At 35.4% G+C, this 12,025-nt stretch overlaps 1 protein-coding gene across 1 annotated transcript in view; it reads left to right on the top strand.

Moving 5' to 3' along the window:
- The window catches only part of LOC127861760 (laminin subunit alpha-1-like), a 163,012-nt gene that overhangs the window by 30,801 nt on the left and 120,186 nt on the right, over positions 1 to 12,025 (top strand). The window contains exon 4 of the mRNA XM_052400440.1: positions 4,605 to 4,894. Coding sequence (XP_052256400.1) covers positions 4,605 to 4,894 — 290 coding nt within the window. The remainder of the gene's footprint in view (positions 1 to 4,604; positions 4,895 to 12,025) is intronic.

The raw sequence follows: 12,025 nt of genomic DNA, 5'->3' as shown, positions 1-12,025 counted from the left end.
CTCGACTGAGTTCGAAACTGGGTTGTGCCGGGTCAAAAACTAGGTCACTAGGTAAAAAAAAAGAAAACCTTGTAAACACTGTAGAAGTCACATTTCATGCCCAATCTTCATGTAATTTTTTCAAAATGTTTGTCTTAATGATATCTTGGTTGAGTTCAAAAGTGGTTCTGATTTGTTGAAAAACATGGCCGCCAGTGGGCGGGGCAGTTTTCCTTATTTGGCTATAGAGAAACCTTGTAAACACTCTAGAAGTCACAATTTTTGCCCAATCATCATGAAAGTTGGTCAAAACATTGGTTCAATTGATGTCTCGGACGAGTTCAAAAATGGTCGAGATCGGTGAAAAAACATGGCCGCCAGTGGGCGGGGCATTTTTCTCTATATGTATAGAGTGGCAGTTTTCCCAATTTGGCTATAGAGAAACCTTGTAAACACTCTAGAAATCAAAAAAATTTCCCAATCATCATGAATGTTGGTCAAAACATTGGTTTTATTGATTTCTCGGACGAGTTTGAAAATGGTCGGGATCAGTGAAAAAACATGGCCGCCAGTGGGCGGGGGATTTTTCTCTATATGTATATAGTGAAAACATGTGAACACAGTAGAAGTCACATTTTGGCCCAATTTTCATGAAATTTGCTCAGAACATTTGTTTCCTTGATATGGGAGTTGAGTTTAAAAATTGTTCCAGTCAGTTGAATAACATGGCTTCTGGGAGGGGGGGCCTTAGTTTTCTCATTTTCCCCACCCCCTTTCGAAGAAGAGGGGGTATATTGTTTTGCTCATGTCTGTCCGTCCGTCCACCAGATGGTTTCCGGGTGATAACTCAAGAGCGCTTATGCCAAGGATCATGAAACTTCATAGGTACATTGATTTTGACTCGCAGATGACCCTTATTGATTTTCAGGTCACTAGGTCAAAGGTCACGATGACCCGAAATAGTAAAATGGTTTCCGGATAATAACTCAAGAACACTTATGCCTAGGATCATGAAACTTCATAGATACATTGATCATGACTCGCAGTTAACCCCTATTGATTTTCAGGTCACTAGGTCAAACGTCAAGGTCACGGTGACCCAAAGCAGTTAAATGGTTTCTGCAGAGCTCCAGATAAGGTTTTGTAAAATTCTTAACGTTACTACCAGATTTTCAAAAAGAATTCTTAACTTAGAAATTGTATTCTTAACGTTTCTACTTAGTTTTGGAAAATAATTCTTAACTTTTTTTAATGACCTGAAAATAAATAACAATGGGTGTAATCGTATAAGATCTTTTCTTTAATGTCTTTCATAACATTCAACTTAGGTTCGCTTTGCGTAAAATATGTTAAAAGCCTGTTTTTGCACGCTCTGCAGTTTTTTAGGACGTCCTCTGGGCGCAGCCCTTTTTTTTTTACTGATAGTTCACGCCGCTTTTATTGGAAACAATGCGCTTCGATAAACAAACACGATAAACATTTTATATAAGTACCAAAAAGGTCTTGAATACGCTAAAAGAACTCAATAAAAATTGATACGTACGGATGTAAAAATAATATACGTAAATTGATTTTGTAATTCTTAATTGTACGACCAGATTTAAAAATAAATACGTAACAGACTTGAAAATAATTCTTATTTATGAAAATACAACCTTTATCTGGAGCTCTGGGTTTCCGGATGATAATTCAAGAACGCTTATGCCTAGGATCATGAAACTTCATAGATATATTGATCATGACTTGCAGATAACCCCTATTGGTTTTCAGATCACTAGGTCAAAGGTCAAGGTCACGATGACCCGAAATAGTAAAATGGTTTCCAGATGATAACTCAAGAACGCTTAGGCCTAGGATCATGAAACTTCATAGGTACATTGATCATAACTCGTAGATGACCTCTAATGATTTTCAGGTCACTAGGTCAAAGTTCAAGGTCACGATGACCCGAAATAGTAAAATTGGTTTCCGGATGATAACTCAAGAATGCTTAGGCCTAGGATCATGAAACTTCATACGTACATTGATCATGACTCGAAGATGACCCCTATTGATTTTCAGGTCACTAGGTCAAAGGTCAAGGTCACGGTGACCTGATATAGTAAAATGGTTTCCGGATGATAACTCAAGAACGCTTAACCTAGGATCATGAAACTTCATAGGTACAATGATCATGACTCGCAGATGACCCCTATTGATTTTCAGGTCAAAGGTCAAGGTCACGGTGACCTGTAATAGTAAAATGGTTACTGGATGATAACTCAAGAACACTTATGCCTAGGTTCATGAAACTTCATAGGTATATTGATCATGACTCGCAGATGACCCCTATTGATTATCAGATCACTAGGTCAAAGGTCAAAGCCACTTGATCGTGGTGTGAAAACTGCCCGTTATTCAAACTTAATCAATAAGGACAATCATTTAAGGAACCTTACTACATTAATGAATAAAGGCATTTACTATATTTTTATAACTATGAGAAGTATATTAATACATGAATAACAATAAGTATCTTCATAAGTCTTAATATTAAAAGCTTTATTTTTATATAAATAACATTTTTTCCACTTGATAAACCAGATAACCAACATAATTTAATAACGTTAACAATATTGTAACAGTATGCTGCATAAATGTTTCAGAATTATTTATTAAAACCTAGAATCACACAAATATGTATTATCTTAAAGGAAAAATAAATCAAACATCAGAAAATAAAGCATCTCAATTCAAATTGTTAAACAGTTTATACATTTGGTCATTTGGACATGATATACATCAACTTCTGTTTATTATCAAATTTCACAAATTCTAAAACAACACCTTTTGTTAAAAAGTTTTCTGTTAGTTGTGGTGGTTGATTTCCCTGTTCAATTAAATGAATATTTTTTCACATCTATTTCTTGACAGAAAGGCCCAGAATAATTGCCACCATCCATTCTTGTTGTCTGAAATAACACAAAACATATTTGTACAAACTATATTAAACAAATCAACACATAAATGTCACTATATTTATATATGTCCGAATTTTAACATATCCGAAATATAGTACATAGAGCGAAGAACCTACTTTTGATTTCAGAAATAGTTGGTATCTTGATTTAAATATATCGTTCCCAGAACATTTTAACAATGGAACTGTTAAGCACAAATACCTGTTGAAACAAGTTGAAATGTGTTTTGTCATGGTACTGATTAAAGAAATAGCGTCCCTAATAATTGTTATAATTATTGATCTTCGTGACAGTTTATCCAAGGATAACATAATTGATAGTTCAATTTCATAAAGGAGCCGTTAATCCAATAATAACCCCCATAAACTTGACTATTTTATTTGGACATTCATGGTTTGAAATCGTTTTACAAACTGTTGATTTTGCGATTTTTGAACTTTTGGTACGAACCAGTTCGGAACAAAACCGAAGTTTCGTACCCATTGAAAATAATGAAACAACACCTATTATATGCACAAATTTGTCACTACAACTACATTAAACAACACATAAAATTTAATTCTCTTAAATATGACAGTATTTGTGCGTAAAATATGGCGTAAATGGGTTTCGCATTGCGAGCACCTGTTAAATTAAAATCTTTCTTTTCTTATTGCTTTCATAATAATTTTTAGTCATTTTAATACTATCAATTATATATATATATATATATATATATATATATATATATATATATATATATATATATATATATATATATATATATAAAATTGTAAAGAAATAATAAAACATTTACTTACAAATCGATTCCATTCAGGATTTCATTTGACGGTTGCATATTTATTGGGGAAAAGAGAGTTGTAGCGTTTTTCAACTTCTTGCACAAACAATGATGGTGTAAATTCCAGCATACAATGAAGGAGGTTCACGTATTAATGTGGGTAATTAAAACTGGGTTTATTACGATGATTTATAGCTCATTTGAACTTTTTGTAAAACCGGGCAAGCGTTTCGTGTTTAAAAGCCACCTTTTGGCATCCGAAAAAAAAGATTTTTAATTTTTTTTTTTTCTGGTTTCGTCAAAATTGGAGTCGTCGGGTCCAAAATCATTTTATTAAAAAATTCTGGCCTAACATATTTTACTGTTTTTAAAACAAATTCAAGGCAACAGATAATTTAATTATGCAATATTTTTCTATTTTCTACACTGGATCAGGTTAACTTATATATTTAAAGGTTTCAAATTAGAAATAAAAAAAAATTGTTGGAGGGGAAAATGAAATCTAGGGGAAAATTCACCTGTTGAGGGGGAAAAAAATCTGAGGGGAAAGGGCCGTTTTTCGGCAGGTCACAAAGAAGGAAAAAAAACCTGGTGTTGGTTATTTTGAAAACACGCTAAGCATGTATACTGACTTCTTGTGTAGACTGCAATGTTTTGTCAAAAGAGATTAACGTGTGTGTATGCAACTCTTTGCTGATTTGTTTCTGCAAAGGGAAAAAAAATTTGTTGTGAATTTTTTATTTTTTATTGGAAAAAAATGGTCTAATTGGGAATTGTGCCTTTTACAGTACCAAGTTTATAGGAAAAACGTTGATGAGATTGTGTGGCTTTTAAAAATGGTCTTATTAATTTCAGTATTGATTGATGTCATCATTCATTTTCAGCTGAACAAAATCAGGGTTTATTTCCATACATTCTGAATCTGGCCACTCGGGCGACCATCGAAGCAAACGCCACATGTGGACTAGCAAGGGCAGAGTATTTCTGCAAGTTGGTGGAGCATGTGGATCTGATGCCCCGCATCTCCCACTGTGACTACTGTAACGCCCGTGAGATCAGTCAGGCCCACCCGATCACCAACGCCATTGACGGGAGCAACCTGTGGTGGCAGAGTCCCTCCATAAGCAATGGGTGGGAGTACAACTACGTCACCATAACGATGGATCTGGGTCTGGTAAGATCATGACTGACTCTTTATAACTCATTTGAGCATTTTGACCCGTTTGTAGTACTTAGAAAATCAAATTAAATTAAAGGCCATTTTCACTAGATTCTGACAGGTGTTTTAAAGCAGCAAACAGCATAATGCTGAACAGACTACAAGTTGTTTGAAGGCTGTTCTGGTTTTATACTGGTTGCATATAGTCTTTTTATGTCCCCCACCAATATAGTGGGGGACATATTGTTTTTGCCCTGTCTACAGGCTTCCTGAAAAGTCCCAAAAAGTGCCTGTCAACCAGACAGGCTGATGGAAAATTTAGCCTGTCCAGACAAAAATTCACCTGAACAAAAAGCGTGAGTTTATAACTGAAGAATTAAGTAAAGTTTAACTCATATTTATTGCTATGTGCAGCCTATAAGTACACTCAATAAAGTAAATCAAAACACTTGTGTTTAAGTGATTACAGTGTAAAACTATGATGGACAACAGTGTTAAATTCTAGTCAGACTCAAAACAAAATAACATAGCATGATTGGTGTTGCCATTGAAGAACTTTAGCAACTACATTTATTTTCAGGTGTAGTTTTTTTGTTATAACCTTTCTTATTGGATAGATGGTAATATGTTGGACCAATGAAATTGACCTTTTTGGAAAAAACAACATTTCAAAGGGAGAGCACTCCCTAAGAACTAGTGACGCGTTTCACGAAAAGAGTGATTCTAATGGGTGTTTTCGATCTTTTGGCAAGTATTAGACTTTTCTTAATTCAGTCATATTTTTTTGGCCTGTCACAAGAACCGGCGATATTAGAAACTTCACCGGACCGAAAAGAATTTTGCCGGACAAGACAGATGGTCGGGCATTTTCAGGAAGCCTGTGTCTGTTGGTTGCTTTGTTTGTTTTTGCAAACTTAAACATTTGCAATAACTTGCAATATTGAAGATATTGAACTTCATATTTGGGGTGCATGTGTATCTCATGGAGCTGCACATTTTGAGTGGTGAAAGGTCAAGGTCATCCTTGAAGGTCAAAGGTCAAATATATGGGCCAAAATCGCTCATTTAATGTACACTTTTGCAGTATTGAAGATAGCAACTTTATATTTGGCATGCATGTGTATCTCATGGAGCTGCACATTTTGAGTGGTGAAAGGTCAAGGTAATCCTTTAAGGTCAAAGGTTAGATATATGGGGACATGATGTTTCACAAACACATCGATTGTTCCATTTGCTTCTGAGAGGGAAAGGGCTAATCACTGGGCGGCTTTTAATCAAACTTGAACCCATCAGCTAATTGGATACAGCTACATTGAACATAAATCATAGAGTGTTATAGTAACGGAATGTGCATTATAAAACTAATGTGGTGATTGAATCGAATTTCAACCATAAAACCATTAGATATAGTTAAAAGTTTAAATTATCAAAGATTGTGTTTACTGATAATAAGTTTGCATTAACATAAAATCCAAAATATTAAAAGTCTTGGTAAATGCAAGAGACACTGTTTGTAAAAGATGAATCAACACAGGACTATTGGAGTAAAATCAATACACAATTATCAATTGCAGCTAAGTTTAACAACTCCCCAATAATATTATTGTCTGAAGTGTATTAACAATTTAGTGTCATTCCTTGTAAATTGACTGTTCTTTATGGTGTAATCAATTTGAATTGTTAATGTTTAAAGCAGCTGATAAAAGTAGTTTTGAAAGATCACAGGTTTGATTTCCAGCTGGACCACATACAGGGGTTTTCCCAGCTTCATTAGGAAGAGGCCCTAGCCTATGGATTTTCGGAAGAAATTGCTCATTTTCGGATGAATTCTGCTAAAATTACTGCTTTGGGAAATGAAAAAGCTGGTGTTAGTTAGGATTTTTGGGAAAACTGCAAAATTTTAAAGAAATTTTCAATTGGGAAGGGGCCTTTAATAGGCCCCTGTTGTATAAGGCTGAAAAGCCTTGACATAACTTGTGAGGGCATTCACTGGAAACATACATGTTTTCTACTAACTCAAATGGTGTTGAACACAGAGAAAAAATTGAAAAAATCAAACTTCACATGAAAAAACAAAAAATTCACTGTATTCTAAGATAAACGTGGCATGTTAAGCACTTAGCTTCATCTAAATCCATTAGTCTGCACAAAAGCAGCTTCATTCCATTTACAACACTTTTTCAACCTTATTTCACTGGTATGAAAAAAATGACACCATTTATCATGAATATATTTGCCATAAATGTGTCATTTCTAATGTTTCTATCAGATTAATTGTAGCAAACCATTTAACTGTGCCATCTTATGTTACCAAGAATTTGACAGGAATAATTAATTACCAGAGTCATATCAGGCGAATAAATTACATGATTTGTTTAGATACCGGTAACTGTCAAAAATGTTATTTAACACACTGCTGTGCCTGAAAGTTGGGCTTTCAAACTCATTTTTGAATTCAGGTTATTCCATTACATTTATGACATCAATTTATCCCTCATAAAGTTACCAAAGTTTTACAATGTAAAATATTTATTCTAACAAAAAGTTTCTCAATAGTTAAAAGCATTCACATGTGAAGTGCGGCATGCCTTTATCCAAGGAAAATTCTAGATCATTATATTAAGTGCTTTAATTTGGTACCAAAAAATGCACACATTGATTGCTAACTTTACTCTATTTTTATACGCCCGTATAAAATACGGGACGTATTATGTGAAACCCCTTGGCGGCGGGCGGCGGGCGGAAGGCATCACTTTGTCCGGACTCTAATTCAAATTGTATTCATCCGATCTTCACCAAACTTGGTCAGCAGTTGCATCTAGTTGATATCTAGGCCAAGTTCGAATATGGGTCATGCCGGGTCAAAAACTAGGTCATAGGGTCAATAAGTGCATTTTCAAAGGGGCCACTTTGTCCGGACTCTATTTCAAATTGTATTCATCCGATCTTCACCAAACTTGGTCAGCAGTTGCATCTAGTTGATATATAGGCCAAGTTCGAATATGGGTCATGCCGGGTCAAAAACTAGGTCATAGGGTCAATTAGTGCATTTTCAACGGCGCCACTTTGTCCGGACTCTAATTCAAATTGTATTCATCCGATCTTCACCAAACTTGGTCAGTAGTTGCATCTAGTTGATATCTAGGTCAAGTTCGAATATGGGTCATGCCGGGTCAAAAACTAGGTCACAAGGTTACTTAGTGCATTTCAAGCATTTAGCATGGTGTCCGCTCTCTAATTGAAGTAGTTTGCATCTGATCATCACCTAATTTGGTCAGAAGTTGAGTCTAGATGATATGTAGATCAAATTCGAATATGGGTCATGCCGGGTCAAAAACGAGGTCACGATCGGACACATAATGAATTTCAAGCATTTAGCATGGTGCCCGCTCTCTAATTGAAGTAGTTTTCATTTGATCTTCACCAAATTTAGTCAGATGTTACATCTAAATGATATCTAGGTCAAGTTCAAATATGGGTCATGCCGGGTCAATAACTAGGTCTCGAGGTCACTTAGTGCATTTCAAGCATTAAGCATGGTGTCCAAAACCTCCGAACGGGCGTATCTTGTGACAGTTTGGCACTCTTGTTTTAAATAATTATATTTCAGGGCAATTACAGGGCTTTTTTGGGCCCGATTTTATGGCCTAAATTCAGCTATATTCCCATTCGCAAAAAGTATACTTTTTTCCCAAAATTTGCTAAAAAATTCCCATTTGGAAAAAAACACTTATCACATAGGCTGTTTTGCTTTTTAACACAGCGTAGTCCGATCTGGTCTCGTACGGATTTTAGACTATACTTTGATTAGGATAATATCGGCATTATTCGTGTGCACGATATTCTCTGTGTTGTTCAGGCGCTTATTATATTTGCGATGAAATTCAAGCGTGTTGTGATTCAGCTTCATGGAAAACAAATATGTTGCGCTATTCAAAATATTACGTTAGAAATATTCCGGAGCAAAACCCTGGCGGCAAAATGAAAACTGTTGATTTTGTTAAGCAAGCGTCATTAAACAAACAAACATCGTCAAAAAGTACAAGTCTTCCCATCGAAACTCCTTCCATTGTTAATGATAGTGATTTCATAACAACTGGTTCTTTTGCATCATCATCGTTGATTTCCGAAAGCAAAGTGCTGACTGCATGATATTCAACATATTGAAAGAAGTAGTTCTTAAGAAGAAAATGAAGCAAGTCTTAAAAAAAAGGCACCTGATGTGACTGAAGATTTTGTGTGAGCTTATGATGCGGAAAACTGAAGATAATGGTGGTGTTTGTGATTAAAGATGCTGAACTCATTCATGTAGTTTTAAATCCCAATTTATTTTCCCAGTGTCTTGAAAATGCCGATAAAATTCCCAATTTCAAAGCCATGACAGTAGATGATCCATATTGAAATTGGGGTCACTAGGTCAAAGGTCAAGGTCACTATCACAATAAGTATGAATATTGTTTTCGATCAATAACTCGTCAACCAATTGACCGATTGGCTCGATACTTCAGATGTGCATTGGCCTTGGTCAGTAGATGACCCTTTTGAAATTTGGGTCACAATGTCAAAGGTCAAGGTTACTATCACACTAAGTATGAAAATCATTTCTGATTAATAACTTGTCAACAAAAAGACCGCTTGGCTTGATACTTCACATGCACATAAGCTTTAGACAGTAGATGACCTATATTGAAATTGGGGTCACTAGGTCAAAGGTAAAGGCCACTGTTTCACACTAAGTGTAAAATTGTTTCGGATCAATAATAACTCTTCAACTGATTCACGGATTGGCTTTATACTTCTCATGTGCTTTGGCCTTGGACAGTAGATGACCCCTATGAAAATTGGGGTCTCTTGGTCAAAGGTCAAGGTCACTGTCACAATAAGAGTGAAAATTGTTTCCGATCAATAACTCATCAATGAATTGACAGATTGGCTTGATACTACACATGCGTGTTGGCCTTGGACAGTAGATGACTCCTATTGAAATTGGGGTCACTAGTTCAAAGCCCTGTTTGGGGCATATGTCTCTGACTGCCCGCGGAACTCTTGTTAGAATATTATTCAATGGTTAAATAATAATTATCAAATCATAAATCTAAATAGCTTACTACTGCAAATGATTTTTAAATGCAAGTACGTAGGAAAAATAAAGTTTTTTTGAGAAGAATTACACTACTTGCATGTGTATGAAATGATTGCAGATATTTATGTAAGGAAGTGACCAACAAAGGTTCAACATATGATCACTACATTTTGTTTTGATGTTCAATAATAATTAATAGGTCAAAAAACACTTAAAGGCTGTCCTTAAGGCCACAATTAAAATATTGTTGGTTTGCCCTTTACCGACCCTAAATTTTATAGGTGGGTAGGAAGGTAGGAAAATTATTTTATTTTATTTGAAAAATAATATTTTTAATACACTAATAGTCTATGAAAATTTAAAACACTGTTATTAAAGCACTGTTGCAGTATAAGAAGCCCTATGTAGCTTAACATTATCTTGTTTGCTGTTTCTTGCATATATTAATATCAAATGCATGCTTGTGTGTTATTACATCAAATATGTGTTCATTATATGATGTTAATTGCTCAAATGCATTTGTCTTTATTTAACTGCCAGACAGCTTTTATTTTTAACTTAAACCTTTCCCTTAAATTGGGCTTAATTAGCATGCAACAAGCATTGAAGGAGTGTAGAAAGACAGCTCAAAGCCTTTAATGGAAAAATTCAGACATGGCGAAATTTTACAGGCCAGACTTGCCCACCAGGAGGAACAATTCACAGGCCAGTTGAAATTTTTTACAGGCCTCAATTTTAAGTGTTTGACCGGTTAGTGCATAGTCTCGGCTTGGCAAAGTAAATTCATAAAAGGGCAAACTGAACATAAGCATTAGTTCTTCTTGAATGCTCTGAGCTTTTATGAGTACATATGTACAGCTCAGAGGGTCAATAGCTGGGAGTTGTATTATTGCAACTAACATAAGCATGAAAACTTGATTTGGGGAAATAAATTAACCCTTAAAGCTCTGGAGCCGAATTTTAAAGGCCTTTGCAAACAGTATGGATCCAGATGAGACGCCACAGAACATGGCTTCTCATCAGGATCAAAACTGTTTGCTATTCTGATAGTATTCTTTGAAAAAAATCGAAGAAAATGCTAAATTTAGAAATTCAGCAGCCGACATTTTAGCAGAAGACAAATTTCCCAGCATGCAAAGGGTTAAGGGTGTTAGTTTAAGTTTGCGGATATATTAACGCTTTAAACATATATACTCGAGTGTTGTCGATGTATTTAGCTAAGAGACATTAATATATTAAATAAGTTTACCTTTACATATCCATTTCACTAACATGCCATTACAGTAAACTGTTTAGAGTGGCAAACATAATAAAGCAGAATATGCACATGAATCTGATTAAACACAGATCCACTTGCATATAAATCAAATCATGTTTGTCTTTTATTTTGCATTTTCAAACGATAATCCTGTAACTGTTAGATGTATTTTTCTTTGCGAGTAGACTGCATTCCAATTTCCAAGCACTTGTTCTGTGACATTCAGTTCATACATTTCCAAAAAAAGAGACTTTTATTTGTATCTAAAACGTATGCTCCATCGTAGAATGGCACGCTCTTTTCATTAATCCATACTAATTATATGATGTCCGTCGTAAATTCGGTAGTCAATTGTCCGCCATCTTGGATCACGTTAACAACATGTGTGCAACGAACTTAAACTCGTATATGTCCGACTACTTTCGCGAACCAATAGTTAAGTATGAAGTCGTTCGGCCATTTTCATGGAACACCGCCGATCGCGATGCTGGTTATAGACGCTTGCATTACTGTCCATTCTGTGGCATATGAAATTCCAACCGTCGGAGCGACCTAGATCGGTCAGGGGCGATAATAATGGACAGGGATATAAATACGAGCACGAATAAATATTGCAGTCGGCTCTTTTACGATCAGCGGAAAAAACGAAAAAAAAAGAAACGTTTTCAGAAATGGCAATAGAATTTTTTAGGTCGGGGGGTTAAAAGTGGGTCGGTCGGTAAAGGGCAAACTAACTTTATTTTAATTTAGGCCTAAGTGAAATTATGTACAGGTAACAATCTGCTCAGTTTCCAAATTAGGCAAT

The sequence above is a fragment of the Dreissena polymorpha genome, chromosome 16 (genome assembly GCF_020536995.1).
Source record: "Dreissena polymorpha isolate Duluth1 chromosome 16, UMN_Dpol_1.0, whole genome shotgun sequence".
Lineage (NCBI taxonomy): Eukaryota > Metazoa > Mollusca > Bivalvia > Myida > Dreissenidae > Dreissena > Dreissena polymorpha.
The sequence above is the reverse complement of the archived record's forward strand: the minus strand, read 5'-3'. Positions and strand labels throughout refer to the sequence as shown.